At 39.4% G+C, this 26,696-nt stretch overlaps 3 protein-coding genes across 6 annotated transcripts; 2 read left to right on the top strand and 1 right to left on the bottom strand.

Moving 5' to 3' along the window:
- The first annotated feature begins 10 nt into the window (after positions 1–10).
- Positions 11–7,845, top strand: slc8b1 (solute carrier family 8 member B1). Its single transcript, XM_004072613.5, has 15 exons — positions 11–409; positions 902–1,054; positions 1,525–1,577; positions 1,905–1,962; positions 2,053–2,158; positions 2,255–2,422; positions 2,796–2,909; positions 3,006–3,077; positions 4,249–4,379; positions 4,456–4,597; positions 4,698–4,819; positions 6,309–6,462; positions 6,554–6,634; positions 6,708–6,772; positions 6,848–7,845. The coding sequence occupies exons 1-15, from the start codon at positions 248–250 to the stop codon at positions 7,034–7,036; spliced, it is 1,770 nt and encodes a 589-aa protein (XP_004072661.1). The 5' UTR covers positions 11–247; the 3' UTR covers positions 7,037–7,845.
- tpcn1 (two pore segment channel 1) lies at positions 7,833–19,839 on the bottom strand. 4 transcript variants are annotated; one of them, XM_078952901.1, is made up of 26 exons: positions 19,222–19,839; positions 16,562–16,695; positions 16,141–16,317; positions 13,922–14,035; positions 13,645–13,775; positions 13,141–13,229; positions 12,969–13,003; positions 12,774–12,832; positions 12,522–12,621; positions 12,292–12,408; positions 12,089–12,213; positions 11,961–12,009; positions 11,831–11,894; positions 11,704–11,748; positions 11,559–11,615; positions 11,437–11,490; positions 10,336–10,408; positions 10,093–10,200; positions 9,850–10,011; positions 9,589–9,704; positions 9,454–9,500; positions 9,304–9,372; positions 8,894–8,990; positions 8,649–8,803; positions 8,490–8,570; positions 7,833–8,393 (listed from the first exon to the last, which is right to left on the bottom strand). In XM_078952901.1, exons 1-26 carry the CDS (start codon positions 19,307–19,309, stop codon positions 8,277–8,279), a joined length of 2,463 nt encoding a protein of 820 aa, XP_078809027.1. In that variant the 5' UTR covers positions 19,310–19,839; the 3' UTR covers positions 7,833–8,276. The 4 variants fall into 4 exon arrangements, with proteins under 4 accessions (XP_078809027.1, XP_023814272.1, XP_023814271.1 ...); XM_023958504.2 differs by having other exon boundaries at positions 8,649–8,788; XM_023958503.2 differs by lacking the exon at positions 19,222–19,839 and adding an exon at positions 16,792–18,832 and having other exon boundaries at positions 8,649–8,788.
- Positions 19,840–19,962: 123 nt separating this feature from the next.
- Positions 19,963–22,739, top strand: drc10 (dynein regulatory complex subunit 10). The gene is made up of 5 exons (XM_078952904.1): positions 19,963–20,082; positions 20,780–21,353; positions 21,477–21,668; positions 21,754–21,825; positions 22,113–22,739. Exons 2-5 carry the CDS (start codon positions 20,805–20,807, stop codon positions 22,401–22,403), a joined length of 1,104 nt encoding a protein of 367 aa, XP_078809030.1. The 5' UTR covers positions 19,963–20,082; positions 20,780–20,804; the 3' UTR covers positions 22,404–22,739.
- Positions 22,740–26,696: the final 3,957 nt, after the last annotated feature.

Here is a 26,696-nt window from a genome sequence, read left to right as displayed (position 1 = left end):
TGAACACAGCACGCGAACGATTGGGCGAAGTTTCAGACGAAGTCACACGGAGTTTACTCTGACACTAGACCCGTATGCCTTTTCCTGGCGTTGAAAACACACCTATAGAGCAGCAAACAGGGAGGAACTCTTTAGTATATTTATATGTGTGTGTTTTGCGTCCAGCTCTGTCAGTCAGACTACTGCCGTCGTAGTAGCGGTAACACAGCACCGCCATGGACGAGGCACCAGGAGGATAAGACGAATCATGGCTTTTAATCGGTTCCTGTGGCAGCTGCTGCTGCTGGTGGTGCTGTTCGGTGGACAATTGGGGATCACGAGCTCCCAGGTCCAGAACCAAACTGGCTTCAACTTAGTTGGACTGTCCTTGAATCTAACCTTTGTGAAGATGGCCGCAAGGAACGCCGAGGTTGGTTTAGACAGATAAACAACATGTCAAGTGAGGAATTATTGGCAAATCTGGTTTCTGCTCAGTTCTCACTTGTTTATCAGTTAAAAGATTTGCTAGTTGAACATGTTTGGAGTTTGGCAGATCTTCCTTATAGTTGTGGGCATTTAATATACTGCCACAACACAACACGGTTTATTATCATTTCATTACTTATGTACTGACACACATATAGTTTTTGCCATGGTTTCCTTTGAGCTTGTCAGCTGACTCATGTGGATCGAGTCTCAATAATAAAATATGAATTTCAGCCAAATCTAGCTCCCCAATACAAAAATAGATTTTTATTTACTCACTCACCTATTTATTTTAACTTGACATTACAAAAAGAAATAACATTACAGGCTATCACAAATTGTGTGTTTTTTTAATGAATAAATATGTTGTGTCAGTCCTTACTTGTGTATTAACTCCTTAAAGTTGTGTTAAAAACAGTTCTTTGTGTGTTTGCAGTGTGACCTGGTGATGAACCGCACTCCTGCAGAGCGCTGCACCTTTGTGAAGAACACGCCAGACTGCGACATGGAGGATGGGTTCATCAACTACCTTAACGTGGTGTTCTGCTTGCTGCCCCCCAACCTCACGCCGTTCACCATCACCCTCTGTGTAAGACGGGCTTGTCAGACGCGTGTCTGGTTTTCACTACATTCACGCAGCTGAGTGGAAAAACCCGCAGATAAACGACCAGCTGCAAGGATGGATAGTTGGGAAAGGTCTTTTTTTTTTCAAATGAAGTAAAACGGTTCTATAAATTTTTGCTTAATGTCCAACTTTCACAATGATGACCTGAACTTCCTCATATCTTGCTTTGCTTCATTATCACAGTTTTGACAGGGAATATTTCACCCTTTCTGAGATAAAGGCTAGCAAATCTATCTTTTTTAAAGCACTATGGCTTCAGATTACGACACTTAAAACATGGCCTTGTTTGTTGAATGCACTAACTACCGTATGTTTGTTCAGGACTTAGTTTGATCATGTCAGACTCGGGCTGCTCTTTTGTGTCTCACTCCGTTTTTGTAGCTAAAACAACAGCCCTTGTCATATTATAGTTTTCCTTCTCTGCTCCTCCACAGTGTATGTGGCTGTTCTTCTTGTTTATGATTCTTGGACTGACTGCATCTAAGTTGTAAGTATTCCCCGTTGTAAAACAAGCCCCCGGTGCCCTGCTGCACGCCTATTGATTCAGACACAGACGACGAAAGTGCTATACGTGCTCACTGCACACAAGCACACGCTCGTACTCTGAGCTTAACAGTCACATGAGGTCATATGATGGTGGAGAGTTTTCATTTGTTGGACTTCCATAAAGGAAGCAGTTTGCTTTCAGTCCCTCAACTGCTCCTTTGCACACTGTCTCGTCATTGTAGTTTGATAACAAAGCAGATTGATAGGTTTTTCCGTTTTATAGTTTGTTCTAATACATTTATAACATTCATCATTTTTTTTCCTCAAGTTTCTGTCCCAACTTGTCAGCCATCTCCTCCAGCCTTCACCTCACTCACAACGTTGCTGTATCCTTTTTTTGCGCACCCCCTTCCCAACTTCTTGACTTTTAATTTAGGCTATTTCATCAATTTTCTTTAACTGCGTTCTGTGCTGAGGGTGTGACGTTTCTGGCTCTTGGTAATGGAGCTCCTGACATCTTCAGCGCCATGGCAGCGTTCTCTCATCCCCACACTGCTGGCCTGGCTGTAGGAGCTTTGTTCGGTGAGCACACGCTCATCAACTTACCCCAAAAATTGCAATAAAATGTAAAAAAGAAGGGATTCATTTTCTTGTGTTCCACCTGCATTTGCCCTCCAGGAGCTGGCGTATTTGTTACCACAGTAGTTGCTGGCAGCGTGTCTCTTTTTAAACCTTTTGCTGTGGCGTCTCGACCGTTTCTGCGTGACGTCATCTTCTACATGGTTGCAGTGTTCTGGACTTTCCTCATGCTGTACAGAGGAACCACCACACTGGGAGAAACATTAGGTAAATTTCACAGTTGAACTGAATACAATTTGTCATTATAAAATATGCAAGAAGCCCAGCAGAGTTGATAAATAGACATTTCTCTTCTTGACCTGTCAGCACTTTAGAATCTCTCCCTATCTTGTTTGCTGCATTCCAGCTATCAGGTGTTTTAAAGACCCATGCAAAGATTTCTGTTAGCTCTGAAGTTGGAAAATATGGCAAAAGAGTTGTTTTTGTTTTGAATATAGTGCTACCTTCTGGGATTGTTGCAAAATTCCCCCGGAATTTGACTTTTAAACCAAAATTATTGTGAATATATAACACCAAACCAATGAAAAAATCATGATAGGTGTCGTTTGAAGCCTGAGCCGATTTCTGTTCTTCTTTCCAGGTTACCTCAGCCTCTATGTGCTGTATGTCCTGACCGTTATTATCAGTACGTACATCTACAAACGACAAAGAAACTATGTGAATACGAGCAACCAAAATGCTCCACATATACAAGGTCAGACCAAAAAATAACTTGAGTGTTCAGGTTTGAGCTTCAACTGTTGGCTATGGTTTTTTTACTTATTTGTCTGTTTACATTTTATTTATCTAGAGTTTCCGTCATCCGACTCATCAGACGATGACCTTCCAAACCTGACTGGTGGAAATATCCAGCAAGATTACGGTAGGAACACATATATGTATAAATTGCACACACATACGTACAACTATCCTATGTGTATTTGTACAAATTAAAACGTGATTGCGTGCCCACATTTGACTTACAATCTTGTGTCACAACAGAGTTTACCGATTGTGGAACTGAGGTACAAAAAAGGAAGTGTGTTTTTCTTTGAAGGGAAGAAGTGTTTCCCTCTCCGATGAGCAATAGTATCCACGCAGGTCACCTTTCCTAGCTCTGCACATCCTGATGTAGCAGAGAGACTCCTCTAAATGCACGTTTTCATCTTGATGTCACATTAATAAAGATTTTCTGCCGTACAAGAGAAGCTATCAATCATTCTGCATGACTGCGGCTCATTTCTGCAAAGAGAAGTAATAACAGCCATTGGAATAGGTGACTGTTTTGATAAATGGGTTGCAAACGTAGAAATAAGAGTTTTCTGTGTTTTATTTTAACTTCTATTAAATTGTGAAACTATAATAGCTGTTTTGGAGCATCACCTTATAGGTAGGAAGTCTTGATTTAAATTTGAGCACATGTTCTGGCTCTTTCCCACAGTCCTGGAAGGGCGTGGCGGTGTGGTTGTCTTTCAGGAGGGGGGTTGTGGTTGCTTCCAGTTGACCTGTTTAGGTTGTTCTATTGTTTTGACAGTTGGCATTGAGCTCCATCAAGCCCCTGTGACTCTTATAAGTAAGAAAGGTTTCTAGAAAACAAATTGTTTGTCCGATGCAAACTGTCCCCAAAACATCAAATCTTTGTTGTCTTAACTATATCAGATTTGCATGGCTCAAAAGCCGTATGCTTAAAGTAATGGTCCAAATTTCCTCACTATCTAGTAAACTGAATTGTGCGTACGCAACTTTGTAGTGCTACAATTCTAAATTCCAGTGCCCTGGAAATTTCCTAGAAATAGATTTTCAATTCATCCAAGTCCTCATCTTCAGAACACAGTGGATTCATGAATAGTATTTGTAAAATTTTCATGACGTCATATTTGCTGAAATTTTTTTTTAATTGTTCATTCATTCATTCAATAGTCTTTTAGGGGTTAAGAAGTAGTGAGGAAATTTGGACACAAAAGGTATGAGCTCTCCTATAACATGTTTGTGAGCAAGGGAAAAACCGAAGTTTTGGTCTTTCAAATATTTATCTGAGCTTTCTTGTGTGGCAGAGTCCGAGTACAGACCGCTTCTGCCATACTCTGAGCCCACAAGCCGGATCCTGCTGAGCTCTTTGAATCCAGTGGACAGCAGGAAGTGGAGAAGAAAATCTTGGAGATGGAGAGTCCTCAAAGTGCTTAAGGTGCCCTGCTTGAGACTTCGAAATGGTTCTTTTTGAGACTTTTGCTCACATCCTGTGTTTTTCCTCTGCCGATCAGACACCTTTAGAGGTGCTGCTGCTGCTCTGCGTACCTGTGGTCGACCCAGACAAAGAAGACAAGAACTGGAGGCGCCCCCTAAACTGCCTTCACCTGGTCATTGCACCTGTGGTGTGTGTGCTTGCCTTCCAGTCGGGAAAATGTAAGAGCCTCGCTTTGCATAACTGAGGCAGTAAGTCGAGCAGCTAAAGTAAAAAAAAACAAAAAACGCTCAATTAATTATGTTTTTTAATATTGTTTAGATGGAAATTACATGATCCAGGAGCAGTTCCCTCTATGGGTGCTAATTCTTCTGCTGGGATTCTTTCTGGCTGCTATTGTTTTCTGCACAACCACAAATGATCATCCTCCCAAATATCATGCAGTGAGTGTTTCTGTCACTTTAAATGAAAAACATCTGAAAATGTAACGGTTAAGAAAATTAATGACCCTGGGAGTTTTTCAGGGAGGCTACTCAAGCAGTGCGTTTACCTGGTTACTCCTCCTCGCGGGCGGTTCAGTCTAATTAACTCACCTGTTAAGTTCCAGCTGTGCGGTCCAATCCCCTTTCTTCCATTTCCACGAGCTCTGCGTTCATCACCCCCATTTGCCAAAATCCATAAAACCCATAGTTTTCTAGGACAGTTTCTTTAGAGCGGCAGTAGTTCGTTAGAGATTCGCCTCTTGAGTTGTGGGCAGGACCATTGGCACTTCTACTTTTAAAAAGAGACCTCTGCACATTGAAATTGGCTTGATTATTAATATATTGCAGGTTACAACTCACATAAGTGAGTGCATCCTCTTGGTTTTGGATTTTTTTACATGTTTACAAAGGAAAGGAAGGAAATCTATAACCTTCATTCTCAGCCAAAAACTGCAAGATTAAAGGCAGATTTGCGACCTTTTTTTCAGAATTCTGACTTAAATCCTAAAAACAAATTATAAAAGAATTTTTCCTATTACCCCTATTGTTGTATTTACCATCCAAACAATCAAACTCAAGGATTTTATTGTCCATTTCTACTGTTCTAGAGTGCAGATTGTTTTGTCTTTCAAACAATGCATCTTCCCTTTTAATGGGATACAATAAAGTAATCAGACTTTTGAGGCGTTTGGCTAAGTGTAACAATTAATGAATGAATGACTGCATAGCAGAGGAGCTCATAAAGCTCACCATCTTGATGTTATTATATCAGGGCTGAAAGGGGTGGAGCAACTTACAGCAGGAAGAAGAAAGGGTCTGACGCATAACTTTATACTTGTGCATCCCGCTGCTATTGAACGACGACCAGAAAGGGTCCGTTACTTTTTAGGTCCCTGCTAAATAATGGATTTTTAGTCTCCCCTCGCTTGCTGCAGCTGCATCTATGCATGCATGCATGTAGGCCTGCACAATAAACCGCAAATTTATCGTTATCGCAATATCCAGCTCTGCAATAGGCATATCGCAAAAGACTGCGAATATCGCAATAAATCGTAAACCCAAAATGTGTTAAAACAATCTTATGGCAGTTTGACGCTTTTTTAACAAATCAAATAAATCCCTTTATGCTTTGACCAATCAGATGGACGCCTTCCCATTGTTTACCAATCAGATGGAGGCCTATTATGTTAGATGTTTGTCACCTATGTCAATAAGGGTCATTGGAGTATAATTTCAAACTGTTTCTAATGAAATGGGAAGGAGGTTTTTGGCATTTTTCTATTTTTTTATATACCGCAAATTATATAGTTATCGCAATATTAATCTCTAATATCGCATATCGCAAGTTTTCCTCATATCGTGCAGCCCTACATGCATGTCTCCCCACTGTCAAAACCCAAGTATGTTTTGTGACTGTGAATTTTCTGAGTTTTTCTTGTTGTCTCTGCAGGTCTTTGCACTCCTGGGCTTTGTTGTGAGTGCAGTCTTGATCAGTGCTGCAGCCTCAGAGGTGGTGAGTCTTCTGCACATGCTCGGAGTGGTGCTGAGCCTCAGTAACACTGTCCTGGGGTTGACTCTTCTGGCCTGGGGCAACAGTATTGGAGGTGAAACTAAAAGTTTGATGTTTTTAAAGACACATAATTTTTTTTTTGTGTGTGTGCATGATTTATGACTTGATTCATATTTATTTTCCAGACTGTTTTTCTGACATCACAATTGCCCAGCAGGGTTACCCACGGATGGCCATCTCTGCTTGCTTTGGAGGCATCATTTTCAGTATCCTTTATTCAAACCAGACTAGAAACACTGATCATGTGCATAAATGTGTCCTTAACCCCATTTCCTTCAGACATGGTAATAGGAGTGGGTTTGGGGTGTCTTGTGCAGATGGTTAAAACAAATTCTGATGTGCAGGTAATCTATATCTGACTAAAACAAGTCTAACTCCAAAGGCCTACAGATAATATCTTTGTTTTTCCACCTTCACAGTTTGAGTCAGAGGGATTGTTGACATGGATCCTGGCAGGATCTCTGGGCTTATCCTTGGTTCTGTCTTTCATCATTGTTCCACTGAGCCAGTTCCACTTGGGTAGAACCTATGGGATCTTCCTCCTCGCGTTTTATGTCATCTTCCTCATCATAGCACTTTTTACAGAATTTGGAACAATCCATACCTGACCCACGGTGACCAGATACTTCACTTTCTTACGTTTTTACAAGTCCTGTAAACCGACTCTTTGTTCTGCATTGTAATATGCAGACTCCAGTTTTTAGTCGCATGAAATTTGACTTTTTAGAAAGGTCTGTCTGAAAAAGGAGCTGACTTTAGGGAATACCAGTCTGAAGAGACGACCTTTTGTTTGTGTCAATTAGTGTGACACTGGGGCAAAGGCAGCAGACAGTTCAGTATCCTCAACAAAATACTTTTTTCTTACAGCCGCCCCCTTCAGGGGTCACCATATTGACCTAAACATGTGATCGGGTTTCAGTTACATAGCAGTTTCCTCACCTGACCACTTGAAAGCGCCCCCATGTGGTTGCATTAACTTACAGCACTTGGTAATCTCAGGTGGTCTCTCATCCAAGGACATTCCAGACAACCCAGTTTAGCTTTAGATGTAAACTGTATTAGTTGCACTATTTAAACAGGAATCAGTAGTACTTTTGTTTTCTTTGGCAGCCATAAAAAAATCTGTGCCTTTGTCAGTAAAACCAAGCAGCCAGTATAGTTTTCTGCTCAGGGAAGGTTGAACAATTGTGCCTTTTTTCCTGTTTTGTGTTACTGTTACTGTGTCAACCAAGAAAAGTGCTTCATTAGTTTTGTAATTTATAAACTTTCTAAAGTGTTCTATAAATCAAATGTTGAGAGCTGTGAGGACACAAAGATGTTTTGGTTTATAAAAGTTTTATGCAAGTCTGACTACTTCATCTACATATACATTATTGTAATGTAAATCACTGTAATAAAACAACATTTTCCATTTAAATAGTTTATTATAATCCCTCATACTCTCATATACATTTAAGAATGAGTAGTAATATAAAATACTTTTGAGTCTGCTAAGACAATTAAAAGAAACTTTACACCATAATTGTGGTTTGAGCTAAAAGAAGTAAACATTTTTTTGTTAAAAAAAAACAAAAGAAGAAGCTTTCTATCTGTGTTAATGCTGAACAGATGTGCCGTTAAACTAAGGCATCAGGTATAATTACTACATTATTTACGATAGGGCACGACTGATGTGGTAATACAAGCTTTCTGCGAGCTTTAGTGTTATTAAAGGCCAAACAGGGAACCGTCTGACTCCAGGATCAGCCGCCATCAACTTGTAGTCCAAAAGGCCCCAGAATTTCTCCTTCTATGAAGGATAAGTTAAGTGTGGGGGGGTCACTGGAAGTGCTGTTGTTTTCCTGTGCTTTAGTTAATACTGTGGTGTATAGTCTGTGTGCTCTCGGAGGCAGGACTGTCGTGATGTGGATCATGGATCTGGTCTTGCTGACAGACATTTTCCCTTGAATATTCTGCATACCACTCCTGCAGAAATACAGTTTAAAACAGAATAAGAAAATGGTCTAATTGGGGGTTTGGTGGGGGGGTCAACAATGCAGGAGGAGTTGTAATGTTTCTCACCTGAATCTCCTCTTCATACATTTTCATGCTGAGGTCACTTTTAGTCCTGGAGCGGCGCCCTTGGTAAACAAGAGACGAGTGCTGCGGACAAAAACATGCACAGCTAGTTAGCCAGGAGCTATAGAAAAAAAGCCAAGTGAGTTTTTATCATTTGCGTACCCCACTCCTGTCCATTGCTTGGAGGACTCCTGTCAGAGAGCTTAGGGAAGATGGCGTCAGGCAGGTCTGCCTGTAGAGCTCCAGTGTGGTCATAGCTTCGTCCCGACTCACCTCTACTTCAAACACGATCCCGTTTTCATCTAAAGTACAGAAAACTGTGTAATAAATGTAACGACTAGTTCAAGTTCTAAATATGAACTTTATTGTTGTAATTGGCATAGGGGCAAGAGTTTACAAAGACTCACCTTCTGGATTTTCCACTGGCTCACGGTTCTTTCGGCTGTAGTTCATGCGGAAAACAAAGGCATCCAAAATAAAAGCCACGATGATGGTCATCACCACCTATAAAAAACAGGAAATACTGTCACACACATGCATGTTCAGTGGCACAACCATTCCCACTCAGGAATTCAGAGAAGAATAAAATGAAAGACTGGTTTCCTTCACCCTTTGCATGGAGGAGAGTCTCCTTCCTTTATAATACAAACATGCTCTGTAAGGCATTCCCCACATAAAGAGGTTGATTTTTTCCCCATATATTTTATTATACTTTATCGTGTTTAGTTAAAAACATTTTCTACATTTATATCTTTTAATCAACTGAACACATCCTGCTAAAACTCAAAGTGGAAGTTTGTGTATTATGGGGCCTCACCATAGTGACTATGTAAAACGTCATGAAGTACAGACGGCTCCAGTGGCTTGTCATAGAAGTCACTCCTTCCTATGGAGCAGTGAACACAGACATAACTCAACTGCAATGTCTAGTGATCAGCAATAAAGCTGCTGAACTCTTCAGGCTTACCATGGTGATGTACCAGTTATTAACAACAGTCAGTTCAAACAGAGTCACTGCAGGACAACAGGAATCAGAACACATTATATGTAAAGACATGAGAGTCTGACAGACAGAACTGAATGGATGAAAACAATGAATTACCAAAGCTGCGGAGAATGTTGTTGAAGTTGTTCAGATAATAGTAGCCTTCTTCCAACACTGTTGTGTTGCCGTGTGTAACATTTATCTGCCTGTAGGAGTCTGCTACTGTGCTGGTGCTGAAGAAACAAAGACACAAGTCAGTGAAATGACAAAAAAAGAAATATTTCCGTTTATCACTCAAGTTGTGGCAGAATCTAGAAATATCAACGACAACAAAATAACTGAAGGTCATTGAATTTTTCATAAAGTTGCATGGCTCACTTGCAGCAGTTTGGGTAAACAACTCCAGCGAAGAACTCCATTCCCACAATGGCAAAAGAGTAGTAGAAGATGATCAGTGTCAGTCCCAGACTTGCCATTCTGGGGAAAAGCTCAAACATGGTGTCCAACACATTACGATACCTCTGCTTTATCTTAAACAACCTGTGAAGAAAACAAATAGAGAAATTAAAATGTAACCAGTGTGCTAAGCTATTCATAAGAAAAAAAGAAAGAAAAGCTCACCGGAGAAGCTGGAGCGGTCGAAGAACCACAATAAAGTAAAAAGGCTCTCTGTTGAACGCCAGAGCGATCAGTCCCAGGAAGGCGAACAAGGTCACTGAGAAGTCAAATCTGGACAGAAGATCGCAATATTTTAATGTACAGACAAAGTAAAAATATTATTTAAAGTAAAAGCACGAAGAAACTTAATGTGTGCAGTATAAGAGGAGAACTGAGATAAAAATGATTTAATAAACAACTACTTACAGATTCCAGCCAGAGCTGAAATAATTTATGGGTCCCAAACCTGCAATTTTCAGTAACACTTCTACTCCATAAACTAAAGTGAAAGGACAAAGGAAGAGCTGGGATTAGTGTCAGCTGTAAACCTATAAGGTAAGAAAAAAAACCCTCCCTGAATTTTGAAGTTATTTCTATCACATCCACATAATATTAAATATAATATTAATATTTAGACTTTTGAGACTTTTACAGGTCTTGTAATACATCTTCGGGGTGAACAAAAATATTAAAAATGTAAAGAACAAACAAGTATAATTAAGCTCTGCAAAGTGATTTTGTGAACTTGTAAACTCTCAATGGAGAGCAGAAGCCTGAATATCTCACTTTCTGTTTCACTTTTCTAAATATAAAGGTTTGCAGAGTCTACTCTTTTACCTTCTATCAAATCATTTAAGGTTTGGGATTCCAAACCCTACTTTTATTTAATATTTGATCTTTTTTGAGCCAATTTTTAGCCAACCTCAGACATCACATGATCATTTTGGGGCTTTTACTACTGAGGCTTCAATTTATCAGCTCACTAATACTGTCACTATGTTCTCTTTCAGAGAAAGAAAAACAAGCTATACCTGCAGAAAAAAAGTCAAGCCAGTAGAGTTTAGGATTTGCTCCTTGAATAATTTCTATGAACTTATCAAAAATGAAAATAAAAGGGCCAAAATTTTGATAATAGTTGAGTAAATTCTGACAAAAAACGTCATGACTCACACACGATTAATTTATATTGCAAACTGCCAAAACATTTGCTCACACTTGACATTTGTTCAACATCTATCAGCTTCCAGAGAGGCAAACATCAGATTTTTGTTGAATTACTTTTTAACACATTGCCTCTGCACTTAAATCCCTTTAAAAATAACTATTATATTTCCTTTTTTACTTTGTTAGAAATAAATCAGAATGGTGTTTACTATGGAAAAGCTTAAAGAGCTTTCAGGTTTATCCTGATTTTGCCAGAGAACACACAACATTTTTATTTAGACATCTACAAAAATAAATTGCTGTTATAGTTTGAATTTTGTTGTTATTGAGTAAATAGTATTTTTTGAGACAACTTTTACTCACTGGTCAGGAAAACAATGTAACTCCAAGGAACAAATTTGGACCAGGAGTAACCACCTGCAGGCAGAAAAGGAGGTGAGAGATCTGTCTAATATTGTTAGATGGTCTGGTTTCTGAGATCTTACTGTTTAATGTGTATGTCTCCACGAGGATCCACACCCCGTTGATGGCTACCACCACATCTGCAGAGCCAATTAGAGATTAGCAGGTCTGAAGCGAACACTTCTTCCTTAGAGGACAACTCGGAAAAGTTACAAACATATTGCTTACACATGGCATACTGGAAGGCCTTTGACTTCACAAGCAAGTTGATGCCTGATGGAGTGGAAAAACACCAAAAATAAAAGATGAATAGACAGTTTTCATCAGTGGAAAAAAAAAATAATAAAAAACTTGCCTTTAAAAATGAGGAAGGCTGTATGAGGAAGATCATCAAACCAGTGTTCTCCACTGCGCCGGGCCTGAACAGGACAAACATTTATGGATATATATGATAATTAAACACAAGCTGAATGCAAAATATTTACCTTCCATTTAAGACCAATGACCTCATAGAACTTGTAAAAGTCCTGGAGACTGGAACAGAACAAAGCAACATTCAATACAAACAAAAACATGACAACACCATCCATGCAGATCGATTTTAGTACCAGACCTGAGCATCCTGGACCCCGAAGTGTTTAAAGCTTTGTATGTGAGGAAGCGGTCTCTGGCAGACATTCGTGGTCTGTAATATCGCATCAGACCATCAAACTGTTTCAGAGACACTCCCATGGGCCTCTGGAGTTTAGAACAACGGACTTTTAGTATTTTAACAACACAAAATATACGCTGAGATGCATTAAGAAGCTAACACACCTGTCGGCTAACTAACAGCTGGAAAGCGTGATCAATGGCGGAGCGCTTGTGAAGCAGGAGAGATTTAAACTTCATCTTCTCGACATCATTGAAAGTGTCAAACACCACAGCTAGAAGCTGGAGGGAGGAGGGGGGGGGGGGGGGGGCACAAGGAGGAGGTTAGCAGTGTTGCTGATCAAAAAGACGGTCCAGCCAAAAAATTTGGTTATAAAACAAAGCTGTCTCTGTACCAGGTTCATGATGAAATACAGCTCTATGGAGAGGTAAACGATAAAGAAAACACAAGACCAGCTGTTCTTGGAGTATGCTGGCATCATCACATCAGGGAAGCTGCAGAAGACGGAAAAAAAGGAGATAATCCGGTCATGTGATCCAGAAACATGTTCAAGCACAAAATTTGAAGACAAATTATATAAAGTTCTGAAAGTCGGAACTACTGCCTGCATGCCATCATGATAACTCAATGGCGCTTTTAGGCTTACTTTGCTGTGGTCAGCAGCACAAAGAGGCTGACGAGGCTGTTCTCCAGAGTGTTGAAGTACTGTGGTGAGAGGACACGGTTTAGGGCAGGAAGTCCCAAAAGAACCAAAAAAGGCTTAAGAAGAAGAGAAACCCAAACTTCCACCCTTGTATTTCATATACAAACGATTTTGATGCAGACTCAAGATTTTGCTCACCGGGTCGGCAGTGTTTGTGGAGAAGAGGCAGAAGCCTAACAGAAGATGAGAGGTTGACATATAGATTTTTTTTCTTGTAAAAATGCATCACAGTTTTGCAACCTGCAACATATTTTTACTGCATAAAAGTAGCCACAACATTTATTAGGGAGGAACTGGTTCAAATTCTTACCCAAAATGGAAAAAATCACCATAAAGAAAAGCAGCAGCAGAAGAATGTCAATAAATGATGGGAGGGACTGGAAGATCTGACGAAGGTTTCTGATTGGATAAGAAACACACAGCTGTTAGCAGCTGCATCTAGATAAACATTAATTTACGAGTAAAAACCACACTGCAAAAACTGAATCCTAAGAGAATAAAAAGAAAATTCAGGAAAAATCGTCTTATCAGGAAGACTTTTAAAAAGAAAAATATTCCTATTTAAGAAAACATGTCTGAGTGATTAAAATTTTTCCCGTAAAATAAGAATTCTTGCTAAAACCTTTTTACCCCATTGTTTTGCTTATTTAGAGAAAATCTGCCAACGGTGTAAGAATTTCATGTTTGACATATAGCACATTTAAAAAGAAAAGCTCTGCAATTTGAAACTTACTGACTTGTTAAAAGCATAATGAACATATATGAAATAATTTTGTAGCTAAATTAAAATTTCTGTGTTTACATCCCAACGTACCTGCGCACAGCACCACAGTATCTGCAGTCCACCAGGAAAATGGGCCTGAGCGCTCTGGTTATTCTCATGTGGGACGTTTGTCTTATTAGAACCACTATAGCCTCCACAAACTGCAGCATCAGCACACACGTCTGAACGAGGAGAACACAGAACATGACAACGGTAAACATCAGGATCTTCAAACGCCAGACATGGCCTCCAACAGGGAAGCAGAAGGTGCCAAAGTTTTGAATCACTAAGAATAACAACATCTGTGTGCAAAAAGTGCAGCCCTTACCTTAACCATGGTCCTCTTGTGACGTATGAACGTGTGGAAGCCTAGCCAGCGCAGTTTCATGCATAACTCAAATGCAACCATCACCAAAGCCAGTAGCTCCAGAGTAGCGTGAACCTGCAGAGATATGAAGCACATAACTTTTTGTATATTTTATTCCTAGCAGTTGTAATACAAAGTTGTCTAGATCTGACTTTTCCTGAAGCATGAACAGTCACTAAGTTTTTTTTTTAGCTTTTATAATAATAATAATAATAATGGATTAGATTTATCTGCGCTTTTCCAGACGCTTAAAGTGCTTACAATGTGTCCATTATTCATTCACTCCTCATGTATACTTGGTGATGGTAGAGGCGTGGCTGCCAGTTCACACCTACGGTCCCTCAGACATTCATACGCATTCGCTCACCAGTGGAGCCACACTGGAGGCAGGGAGGGTGAAATGTCTTGCCCAAGGACACAACGACAGTTGACTGGGGGGAGCGGGGATCGAACCTCCGACCCTTCGATCATTGGAAGACCTCACTCCAATCATCTTTTGACCCATTGTCAAATCGCTCCCAATGGTTTATTAATTATGATTATGCAGTTTTTAGGAAAAATAAAAAAAACCTGTGTTGTTTTCCACAGTTTGGCAGGAGTTTGTTGAAATTTCACCTCTGAGTTGAAGGCGGGACCGTTTGTAGAGTAAGTCTGCCCCCACTTCCCAACAGCCATCTGTTTACACACTCTCTTTCTATCTTACAGCCCCTTAATCCCCCAACCTAACATTACCGGTGCAACGAAAATGGCTTGCAATATTAGAGCTATCGAGTGGTACAGTTTTGAATCAGAGGCAAACTCAGTCCGGGAAAAACAAAAACGTGGACTCAATGGCCACTTTATTAGGCACACCTGTCCAACAAGTGACTTTGAACATGGCATGGATGTTGGTGCCAGAGGGCTGTATTTCAGAAACTGCTGATCTACTGGGATATTCACCCACAACCATATCTAGGGTTTACAGAGAATGGTCAGAAAAAGAGAAAATATCCAGTGAGCGGCAGTTCTGTGAATGAAAATGCCTCGTTGATGCCAGAGGTCAGAGGAAAATGGTCAGACTGGTTCCAGCGGATACAAAGGCAACAGTAACTCAAATAACCACTAGTTACAACCAAGGTCTGCAGAAGAGCATCTCTGAACGCACAACATGTCCATCCTTGAGGTAGATGGGCTAAAGCAGCAGAAGACCACACCGAGTGCCACTCTTGTCAGCTAGGAACAGGAAACTGAGGCTACAATTCACACAGACTCACCAAAATTGGACAATAGAAGATTGGAAAATGTTGCCTGTTCTGATGAGTCCCGATTCGGATGGTCGGGTCAGAATTTGGCATCAAAAGCATGAAAGCATGGATCCATCCTGCCTCTGTAACAACGGTTCAGGCTGGTGGTGGTGTAATGGTATGAGGGATATTTTCTTGGCCCACCCTGGGCCTAGTAGTACCAACTGAGGATGGTTACAACACCACAATCTACCTGAGTATTGTTGCTGACCATGTCCATCCCTTCATGACCACAGTGTACCATCTTCTGACGGCTACCTCCAGCAGGATAACTCGCCATGTCATAAAGGTGGAATAATCTCAAACTGGTTTCTTGAACATGATAATTAGTTCACTGGACTCAAATGGCCTCCATTGTCACCAACCCTCAACCCAATAGAACACCTTTGGGATGTGGTGGAACGGAAGATTGGCATCATGGATGTGCACCCGACAAATCTGCAGACACTGCATGATGTTAATATGGACCAAACTCTCTGAGGAATGTTTCCAGTACCTTGTTGAATCTGTGCCATGAAAGATTAAGGCCCTTCTGAAGGCAAATGGGGGTCCAACCTGGTACTAGCAAGTTGTATCTAATAAAGGAGCCGGTGAGTGTACATGGATCTAGTCATTTACAGGTGGATGCATCAGAGTGGAGCAAAGGAGGGAGCTTGTGGCTTGCTGTTGTAACTTCTACATAACAACTACAAGCTTTTTCCAGCAACATTTTTTTACCTGCTCCCAATAAACACAATTTGAATAAAAAAATACTCAGAAATTCAATTTAAGATTAATTATTTAAAAAACCTGATAAAATAAACGGACTCGACCACAATAACCGTTTCAACAATGTAAAGCCAGTTCTGCAGATTTCTTCTCAGGTTGATGACCAGAGTAAAGTAGCCGTTAGCTTACGTAGACGTCCAGGCGCAGCGAAGGCACAGCAGGAGCTTCGCACAGCGACAGCGACAGCAGCAGCAGGCCTGTCAGCAGTTCCATCATGTAGAACAGGTGGTTGTGAACAAACAGGTATGCTGCCAGCGCTTTGGGGTTTTGTGGGTGCGTAAAAAACTTGTCGTTGTTTTCTCCCTCCTGTGAAATAAATTCAGCAATTATGGCCTGACTACTTAAATATTTACATAAATTAAAAAGAATTTGTCTTTTTATGATCAGATCCATTCTTGGACATGGGTAACTTACTGCAGCTGTTCACAAAAACAAGTAAACATAAACATGTGCAAGGGTTTAACGGCATCCAAGTACTAAACAACTGAAGGAGCAATAAAATGATCATGTGACTTTGTGAATGTAAATCTTTCGCAATTTTTGTGGACACCTGCAGGTAGATGGCTGCCTCCTGGTAGTTCATCTCCCAGCTTTGCTTCAGGGACACATTCTGGTTCCTGCTGTTTTGCGGCCCAGGAGTTGAGACCACAGTGTTGTTCACTATGTCATAATTGCCTCCTCCATCTGGAAGACAACACACAACAGTTTGTCTATGCAGCCGTAATTATACAGATAAGTCACACACAGGTTCCGGCAGCACAGAGAATGAAATGCACCTACCGATGCTGTCTATTTCTAACTGTAAGGCGTACGAGGAAATCACGACTGGACTCTCGTTAAAGGACCCATCGTCATGGAAACTGGCTGCAGGTCCATATATGGATTCCATTAATCAGCTTTGATTTGTCTATGTTACTTAGCTGCTGGAACACATTTAGGTCTCCGATGTCCACAGCACCACAGGCTTGGTTCTGGCGCAGCTGATTTTTGCTCCTGCAGTCACATACATCTGGAAATTTGATGCAAAGGTCCAGCCAGAGTCATGACTGATGTCCACGGGAAATCCTCACAAATCCAGGTTTGTTCTTACAGTCGCAAAAATCCAAGGGGGTAGAACTGCCCAGACCAACCAACATGGCTCTTAAAGTGTGCTGCTCCTCGGAAGACCCAGAGAGAAACCATCCCTTCACCGACAGCTGCTATCATCAGCAACAGAGGGTACACTAAAGTGTCTTTAAATGAGCTTGAACTATGAACCCAGTGAATGAGAAAGAGTTGTGTCTGCAGGAATGCCACACTCCCTGCCACAGAGTACAGACACAGGTCAAATGAAGCTTTCAAAATGCACAGAAATCTTTATAAAGCAACTATAAGGGAAAAAAATGACTGACAGGAAGTGGCTCTTCTCTCATAGAAAAAAAGAGAGAAAATGAAGAACAGGATATATAAATCACTGATAAATGTAATCAAGCCATCATAAATTATTAAAAAATGTTGAAGTCATTTCAATTGCGTCACGTTAAACCCCTGTGATTAGTCTATCCAGCTGCTCATCTCAAACCCTCTGCACATCACATGCTTCTGCCTCTGGCACCGGCCCATTGGAATCTAGCACAATGTAGGTCACAAAGTCTCAGAAATAGAGTCAACAGATGTTAGCTGTCCATCAGGCCGCCCAGGATATTCAGCTTAAGCGGGAAGATCCCAGTCCAGTCCAGCAACCGGCCTGTTGTCCTGACGGGACTGCAGCCTTCAACTGCTGTGTACCATCCACAGCCCTCAGCTGTTTGAGAACAAAAGCACGCTAGCAGCTCCCAGTCAACAACCCAGTGATGTCAGGCTCACAGAGACACAAACACGCCCTGCAGTCATCGCCGCTCCTCCCAAAATAAAACTAAATCTACTTCTGCAATACCACCAGCAGCTCAATGAAAATCAAGGCTTCTCCCACAGGCACGTGATTCCTGGGCATCAGGTGATAAAACTCCGCCCTCTTTCTCACAGTCCAAACTTCTTCTCTAGAAGGAGCGATCGGTGTTAGGAACTCCACCACACCCAGATTCAGGGAGGGAGAAGGAAACGACCCTCCTCTTCTTTTCCGCTTCAACTCAAACAAACTGACACAGTGGACACTCAAAATCACAAGCAGCAGGGAGGGGCTGAGGGGGGGTTGCATGGCCTGCTGAACCAGCACTTTCTCAGATGGAACATTTGGTAGCTTACATGTGAGCAAAACAAAAGCTGCAGGATTACAGTGTTGTGGAGGATGCATGGATTCCATACAGTGTGTACCCACACATCCAGACCTGGTAGGGAGTGTTCTCTGGTATGGATTTGCGGCATTATACAGCTGTTAACGTGGTTACGGCCATCAGCCAGAGTCATGAAGGTAAGAGCTTGAACCCAGTCACAAAACACACTTCTACTGCATACAACTTCTGGAGATGGAAACATTTTAGCAACCCAGTGAGGTAATAAAAGTTCCACCACACCGAGATCTACTTGCCGGTAGTTAGAATAACATATGTATTACAAGTAAATCTACGAAAAATGCTCGTCAAATCTGTCTTAATTATTTTTCTATTAAAATTCATTGTGAAATAAATCCCTTACACGTCATATCTAGTTTGGTGGAGGTTCGCCTGTTCTTTACATGCATTTTTCACATTGTTTTGACCTCAACTTTGTTTTGTTTTTGGACTTTTAGATTTTTACTTTAACTATACTCGTTGTTATAAAACAAACAAAATTTTGATCTCAATTTTGCAATAAAAATACCATTTACTACCTTGGAATTGAGTTTTTGGTATGTTTTAGGTTTATTATGGAACATGAAAAAATATTTGTGAAAAAGAATCTAGGGTTGAACTTAAAAATACTCTAAAACTCCCCAGACTAACAAGGGTTTATCATCTACTAGATTACCGGTATGTTTTCAATCAACAATGGGAGATTTTACTGTTTAGTTGAGCAAAATATACATTTTTAATTAATAAATGTGTTGTTTTGGAAGCAAAAATAACGGTTAAAAGCAATACCACTAATATGACTGAACTGAAAGGGGTTTGGATCGGAACCAACCAGTACCTCTAGCATTTCTGCATATTTGCTGCATCGAGTGCAAACTTGTTTACGGCTCATCATCAAATCATCATATTTGACAATGACGCGCGGACGGGCGCGCGCGCTTCCTCGCAGCTCCAGACTTACTCTCGTCTCTTCTGTCAGTCTCCTCAATGAACAAACAGTTGTTTGCTTCGTCCCAGCTCAGGATTGGGACGTCGTCGTCGGACTCCATTAACTCAGATGAACAATCTCCAGAATCAACAGAAAGGAAGACAGAAGAGAAACTAAAAGCCGGCGACACAAGAGTGTGGTTCGTTCTTCCTAATAATCCAGCGCCGCATCGTTAGTGGCGGTCAAAATGAAAATAAATGGGTCAAACTGAAGATGAACAGTTAGCTAAAATGAGCCACGATTTAAACCATTAAAATATAAAACTATCTTATTTAAAAAATGTGCAATATTGATAAGGAAGAGTGTGTTTGTCGCACTGGTCTTTGTCCTGTTACGCCAGACATCTGTCACCGATTTGACATCACCGTTCCTGAAAGAAAACAAGCTCGGCGTGTCCGCCTGGGTCCATAACTACAGCCTATTGGCTATATTTACAACTGCAAACTATTCCGAGTTTGTGTTTAATCCGAAGCAGAACTTGTTCAACCGTTTTCCTTTAAAGCCTTAAGCATGATTATCTAACCCAATCCGAGATGACAAACATCCGCAGACACAGCAACAAACTTCTACGACACTAAAGCAATTCACGGCAGACGCCAGTCTAACTTTCAAAATAAAAGTCCACGAACAAAACTTTTTTATTCCCCACATTTTTTTGTATTTTTCTATTTTCTTTTTTTTTCTCAGAATAAAAATACAAGTATAGATATTGTCTTTAATTTATAAAAGGAACAAAGAGAGAAAGGTGCAACCAAGTGGATTCCTCTCTGATTGGTGGTATCCTAGCAACAGAAAAAATAGACGTCAGTTGTATCACGCTGCATTGCCAGGTAGGTAAAATAGCTTACATTTTATAAGGATTTCTAAATCTATGGATTAAGCACATCTGCTCTTTATGAACTTTTTTTTACCATGTTAAAATTTGCTCTAATAGTTTGTCTTTTAAACAGTTTTTGTGGCGATGCTTGATACCTATCTTTTTAGATCTATCGTTGTTGTTTTTTTTTAATTCATTTTATTTCACAATAATGCTACAATTAACCTCAAACTTTCTAAAAACCTTAATTCGGAGGTGTAAATTTTCTTTATTTTAATTTATTTTTGTTTAGTGCAAAAATGAAAAAAAAAATATAATAAAGTTCAAATGGGTAAAGACTCAATAAAATTGTATATATTGAAAAACAAAACCGAGACAAGGTCAAAACAATGTGAAAATAGTCTAAAAAAGAGGTGAAGCACCACTAAACTTTATTAAATATTCCAAGAATTTATTCCAAGGGGTGTCCCATTTATGTGTCATAATTATATTTTGTATTAAACCAAAAATTTCAGGCTTAATTTTTTTTTAAAACTTCAAGTTAAATTTTAAATGAAAGCTATACGGGGGGGGGGGGGGGGATCATTCTTACATTATTAAAGACAACTGATGTGATTGGCAAAGGAACTGGAGAGTTCACAGACCACTAGGGGTTAAAAACGATGTTGTGTCTGTTTGTCACAAAGCTGGTTTAATTGTCCTTCTGCCCCACAGAGACAGTTTGGCTGTATTGGAGGTAATGATGGAGAATCAAGACGAGACTTCCTTGTCAAAAAAGCAGAAGCCCTCTTTTGTTGCTCAGCACATACTAAGCATTGTAGAAGATTGCTTCTCTCAAGTGGAGTTTGCTGTAACTCTTCCTGTTGGCAGTGCATCTGTTCATGTGGACCAGCCTTTGAGTGAGACACTTCAAGCACACAGAATATTAGAAGAAAGATTTGTAAACTTACAAGATGTGAAGCAGGAGTCAGAGGAGGAGCAAAGCAGAATGTCTACAAAAGCAGGGAGTAAAGGAAAGGGTAAGCTTAGGCGGGAAATAAAAAAATCTATTACTGACATTCTCAGGCTTTTCAAACCCCACATTGGTATCTTGTCAAGTTTACGGACGGAGCAAGGCGTCGAATTAAGTTGGAGTGAAAGTTTATTAATCAGAGAGCTCAACATCTATCAAAGCCTTGTGGTCAAAAGACTGACTAGTGAGCATGAATGGCCTATGCAAAATATGCTAGATCTAAATTTGAAAGAAGAAGAAGAAGTTGCTGCAACCTTGAAGCAAGTAAATGTAGAGGTGAGCCATCAGCATATCCATCAATCTGGAATAACATTTAGTTTTGCATTTCTATTACTTATTTTTTGGGGTCTACAAGCCTTAGCTGTCGATTTTTCCCATGTCCTCCTATTCACATTTCAGTTTTCCCAGTTGTCTGAAGAGATAAATAACACACAGTGCTATCTGGATCTTGAGGAGGAAACTATAAACCAGCCAGTTGCACAAGCATCAGACACAAAGCCAACCAGTTCACAAGATGAAATCGATCAACTCAACATTCATCTTTACAATCTGATGCATGCAAACAAACAGGCAGAAATGATGCTGCGAAAAGTATGTTTAAAGTTCAAATGCCACTAAAATACTCAACATTTTTTGTTGGTGCAATGAGTCTTTTTTTTGTTTTGTTTTTTGGCAGAAAAATGAAATATTGGAGGGGCAAATTGAAGACTTACTCCATAAATTTGACAAAGACAAGGAAGAAATTCAGGTAAACGGACAGAAACTCCGACAAAGTGCTGCAAATAATGTGTACTCAGTAAGTTTTTATGTTCATCTTTGTATTTTTATAACATTCAATCTTCCAATTAAAGAAAATCAACTTTGGATTTACACATGTGAAACATCTAATATGTCTTTCTATTAGTCACACCAATCCATATTCAGACTACTTTTCCACAAGATGAACATATTCTATTTCATTTTTCCCTAAATCATCTGACAGTAACTAAACATTCCTGTAGAGTTAATGCACAATGAAACTATGATCTGTCTTAGGCCAAGCTGGAGTTGACTAAAAAAGAGTATGATGAGGTAATGGAGGATACGAAGAAACTGAAGAAATACTTTCAAGATTTAGAGCTGGAGTGCAACCAGATTCATGAGAAGCGTCGACTGGCAGAAGAGAAGAAAAGGGAAGAGATAAGAGAGCTGGAACTGAAGACCAAAGCTGCCATTACTGTCCAAGCCTGGTGGAGGGGCTGCAGTACTCGGAAGGCCTTAAAGAACAAAGACAAAGGCAAGAAAAAAGTAAAGACTAAGAAAGGAAAAGGCAAGAAGACCAAATAAACGACTGCATCAAGAGCATACATAATTGTAAAATATCGAGGCCTTTTTGAGGGGTAATTAAAAAGTATGAGGTTGTTTGATTGTTGTACAGAAATGTTATCTTCCAATACATTTCTAAGGTAGCTTTAGTCCATGTCTGTTTGGAAAAGAGACTGCTTAAATCCCCTCAATTCCACATTTGTTGTTATATTTCTTATTGGCCACAGAGGGGCAGTATAACTCCCTTTCAGTCAACTTATCTTCATTGCTCAAACTATTCGACAACATTGAGGACAAGATAAACCGTAATTGTGAGTTTAAAATAAGCCAATAAAGTAAAATATGAAACAAATACAAGGTGTGTGCCATTAATTGATTATTTTTTACATGGCTAATCAACCTGGGTACTGAATAGGTTTCTTTTCTTTCCTGCAAGAAAAACGAGTGAAAATTAATTATGTGTACAAACAAATAGGTAAACAAGATTTAACGACAAACCCATTATTAACATTTTTGTTCCATAACTGTTGTTTTTCTGCATACAAATAATACAAACGTCTGTATGGCTACATGTCTTTGCAAAAGTGTTTCCACACATTGGACTCTAATGATGGTTGATCATTTTTATACTGTGTGCTGTCCACTGTGTTGACACTTGGTCGTTTTTATGTTATAGTTAAATAAGCCTACCATGTCTCAATCCAAATGGTATTTTCCAATATTGATATAATCAATTTATTTCCTGTTGATTTTTTTTTATAATGGCATATGTCGATTTGATTAACAACTTCCCTTGGATTGATCTGGTTATATAAATGGATTACGGTAATTAATTAATCATTACACCACTATTTATGAACATAATTTTGATCTTTATTTGATGAACACTGTGATTTGTTTATTTATCTGTTCTTCCTTTTGATGTCTTACTTTCCTGAAAACTCCTTTCTGACAATTTTACACAAGAGTGACGAAGGTAAATTACTGATTTTACAACTGTAGTTCTACAGTGTTATAGGCCAGCTGCCTCATCATAACTCTGTCCAATATTTCCCAACTTGATCCATATTAGCGCTAAAGCCAAGCAACTTTCATTTGAACTCTTTCTCACACAAGACGGTTCCTGCTTAAAGAGCAGCTGATTTATTGATGTTTTTAAATCCATTCTTAAATCACTTAAGTGGCTGCTGTGGTGAGAATATCCAATTTACTCAAATTTGACCCAGTGTGAACATTAATGGTGAATTCTGACCTGTAATTGCATTTTTTCACTCAGAGCACTCTTGTCACATGATTCCAAGTCCAAACAGATGAACAAGTATTCCTTACATCACACTTGTGTGTAGAATTTGCCATCAATAATTAGAGTCTATTATTTGCACTGTCAGCTGGAACTATTTTTGAGATATAACTGAAACTAATATGATTAATTAGTCATTCAGTTCAATGAATATTAGTGTTTGGAGAAACGACTAAATGACATACCTCACTTCTTGCAAAATAGTTATTTTTGGGATTGTTCTTGCGCCTTCTGTGCTTCCTTTCTTTTTATCTGCAGATTAAAAAAAGGTCAAAGCTATTCTTAGATATTTCTAACATTGCACCCCTTCTAAAGACAATTATAGAATGTTTATAGGTAGGCCTATGAGAGTTTTTGAAGAGTAGCATCATAACAAAAGACAAAGAAATGACCAAACAAATATTTCCTCAATATTTCTGCAACGCATTGAACATTAAAGAATAACATAAGTCGATATTCTGGTGTCATTATAAGACTAAATTGGGTTTGACATTCAATGAACAGATGAGTTACATCAGACCATTTCATTTTGAACTGATACGATCACATTTAATACGCATGAGCAAGCAAAAGATATCCATTTACTTATACGGTATACAACAACAGATACCCCTGGTTTAGAGCAGGACTGCTTAAAACCCTCAGGGCCACTGTGCTGTCTGTTTATTGATATGCTTGTTGTACCTACTGTTGCGTAAATCAAGTGTTTAGTGAGGCAGAAGGGATTGTTGGAAAAGAAGCAGTTCTCAATGCCTGGAATTGTCCATTCCTGTTTTAGGGGTTAAAGAAAAACGTGGAGACTATGATTTGGCTTTACATGCATCCCCCAGTCAATTTTTGGCTTGGGGATATCAGGTTGAATTTGTGTAATATGGAAAAACGCAGTTCTGAGCCTATTTGAAGACATCTATAGAAATAGACTAAAATCAGAGACCTTGTTGGAATTAATGAGGAAGCGGTAACCTATTTTGTTTTAAGTAAGATAACCTGTGAATAAGTGAGATGGTTTGTTCTGGAAAAATCAGCAAAAACCTTTTGCTGATGAACTACATAAGCAAAATAAATCCACGTCAAGAAATTAAAGAAAGTTCCACAATGAACTCAAGTTTACTCAAATTAAACTAGACCTGTGATTTAAGCATTATGTGTGTGTGTGTGCACGTGAGTGTGTGCAATTGTCTTTTGTTTGTTTGTTTGACAAATGAAGTCCAACAAACAGAGAAAGATGAATGAGGAAGGAACACATCCTCACAGGATCATGACTCAGGAGAAAGGGTCCTCCCTGTTTCATAAGGTGTTACCTTTTTCTCTGTTGCATCAACTGATGGGATTTGTGTTTCTTAGTGCTGCCACCGCTAGTCTTCCCCTGCTGCGTTGTAAATATTAGCCATGTGATTCACGGGGAGCGTTCGGTCTTACAAAAGGGAATTTTAAAGGTCGCTCCAATGGGGTGGTTTTTCAAGATGGGGATTGTCCCTTGTTCTTCAAGGAAAGTCTTACATTCTTTGAGGATCTAGAAAGCTCAGGATCATTCCAAATAATGAATTAGTCTGAAAACGCTTGCTGGTAAAGTCAGCTTTAATGATTTCTTAAATGTTCTGCCTGTTTGTGTATAGTTTGCTCATCTGTAGCTAGTTGTAATAAAAAAAAAAACAGAATTCAGCTCATATTTTTCTTTATATCACTATAGTCAGGGTTTTGACTTTTTCCTTAATAAAGAGAAGAACCACACAGGAGATGAGAACTTTTGCTAGATAGACTTCTGCAGAAGGAGAATCGGTCTGTCACAGCACAAAGCTGTCACAGAGGAGTTCTGCCTTCCTAGTGTATCCAGTCTCTTTTTATTGAAAACTGAAGGCTGCAGACATGAACGCGGGTCATTTAATCAGGAACAACAGGAACATCACATCACATAACAACTTTTCAGGTCATTGTTTTCTTACTGAAAGATAGAACTGAGACAATCATATTGTGGTGATTATAGCATGTAAGCAAATGATAATTACATAACCATAACAACTATCTTCTTCCCTTTTGCAGTAAACATCTGTATTCCTATCAGATGCTAGACGCCAGTCTGCAACACTGGAGTGAGATGCCTCTGACCAGGGAAAAAACAGCCACAGACACTTTTGGTGGCTTATCGGTTTCCGAGGTTTGCATGAACAAGATGTTTTTCAACACAAATTATAATCTTACAGAAATTACGATTAAAAGCAGATGTTATAGTTACGTATAAAAAAGAATGTCTACTATATGGTCAATACTTTGTGTAATCAATTTGTTCCAGATATAAAAATACAAATCAGTGTTGACGAGGATTCATGAAACCTGTTGTATGGTGCATACTTTCTTTATTTACCCTCTGCATGGACTCTGGAGATTTAAGATTTAGAGATCTGATTGACAGGTGTGGAGGAGGGAAGTGTGGGCTTTTGTTTCTTACTTTCACACCAAAATGGCACTTAATGTCACACCTTTTAGTTCTACTCTTGCTGTACAGTGCACAGAAACGCATGCTTACACTTCACGCTCTTTCTAACACACTAGACTGACAGACAAAAACACATGTGATGACACTTGGGAAAACAGTTCAGATACAAGATCAGGTGTGGGAACGTGTTTTGTTTGAATTAGTTTAGAAAACGTGAGCCAAATGTGTGTGCTTTACAAAACTGTAATATCTTTGTTAGTATTTATCTTGCACTCCAGCTGATAGCTTTTAATTGTATGATTTGCATAAAATGTGGCCAATGGGAGTAAATTAATTTAACAAGTAAAGACTGTTCTCTTATTGATGTGCTAAAAAATAAACGGTTTACACTTTAAAATGGGAAATAAATAAATAGATAAGTGAGGTTGTTCAGTGGGAAAGTATTTTAATGCATCTGCAGCAAGAACTTCTTTAAAAATTGATGATCATCATTCCTAAAATGAGTTTCTTATCCTTTTTGGGACTCATGTATTTAGCTTTGCAATGCTTTCACCTGGATTGCCTTAGTGGCTGCGTAAAG

This window comes from Oryzias latipes, chromosome 9 (assembly GCF_053564925.1).
Source record: "Oryzias latipes strain Hd-rR chromosome 9, Olatipes_Hd-rR_3.1".
In the NCBI taxonomy this organism is placed as follows: Eukaryota; Metazoa; Chordata; class Actinopteri; order Beloniformes; family Adrianichthyidae; genus Oryzias; species Oryzias latipes.
This window is presented reverse-complemented; position numbering and strand designations above follow the sequence as displayed.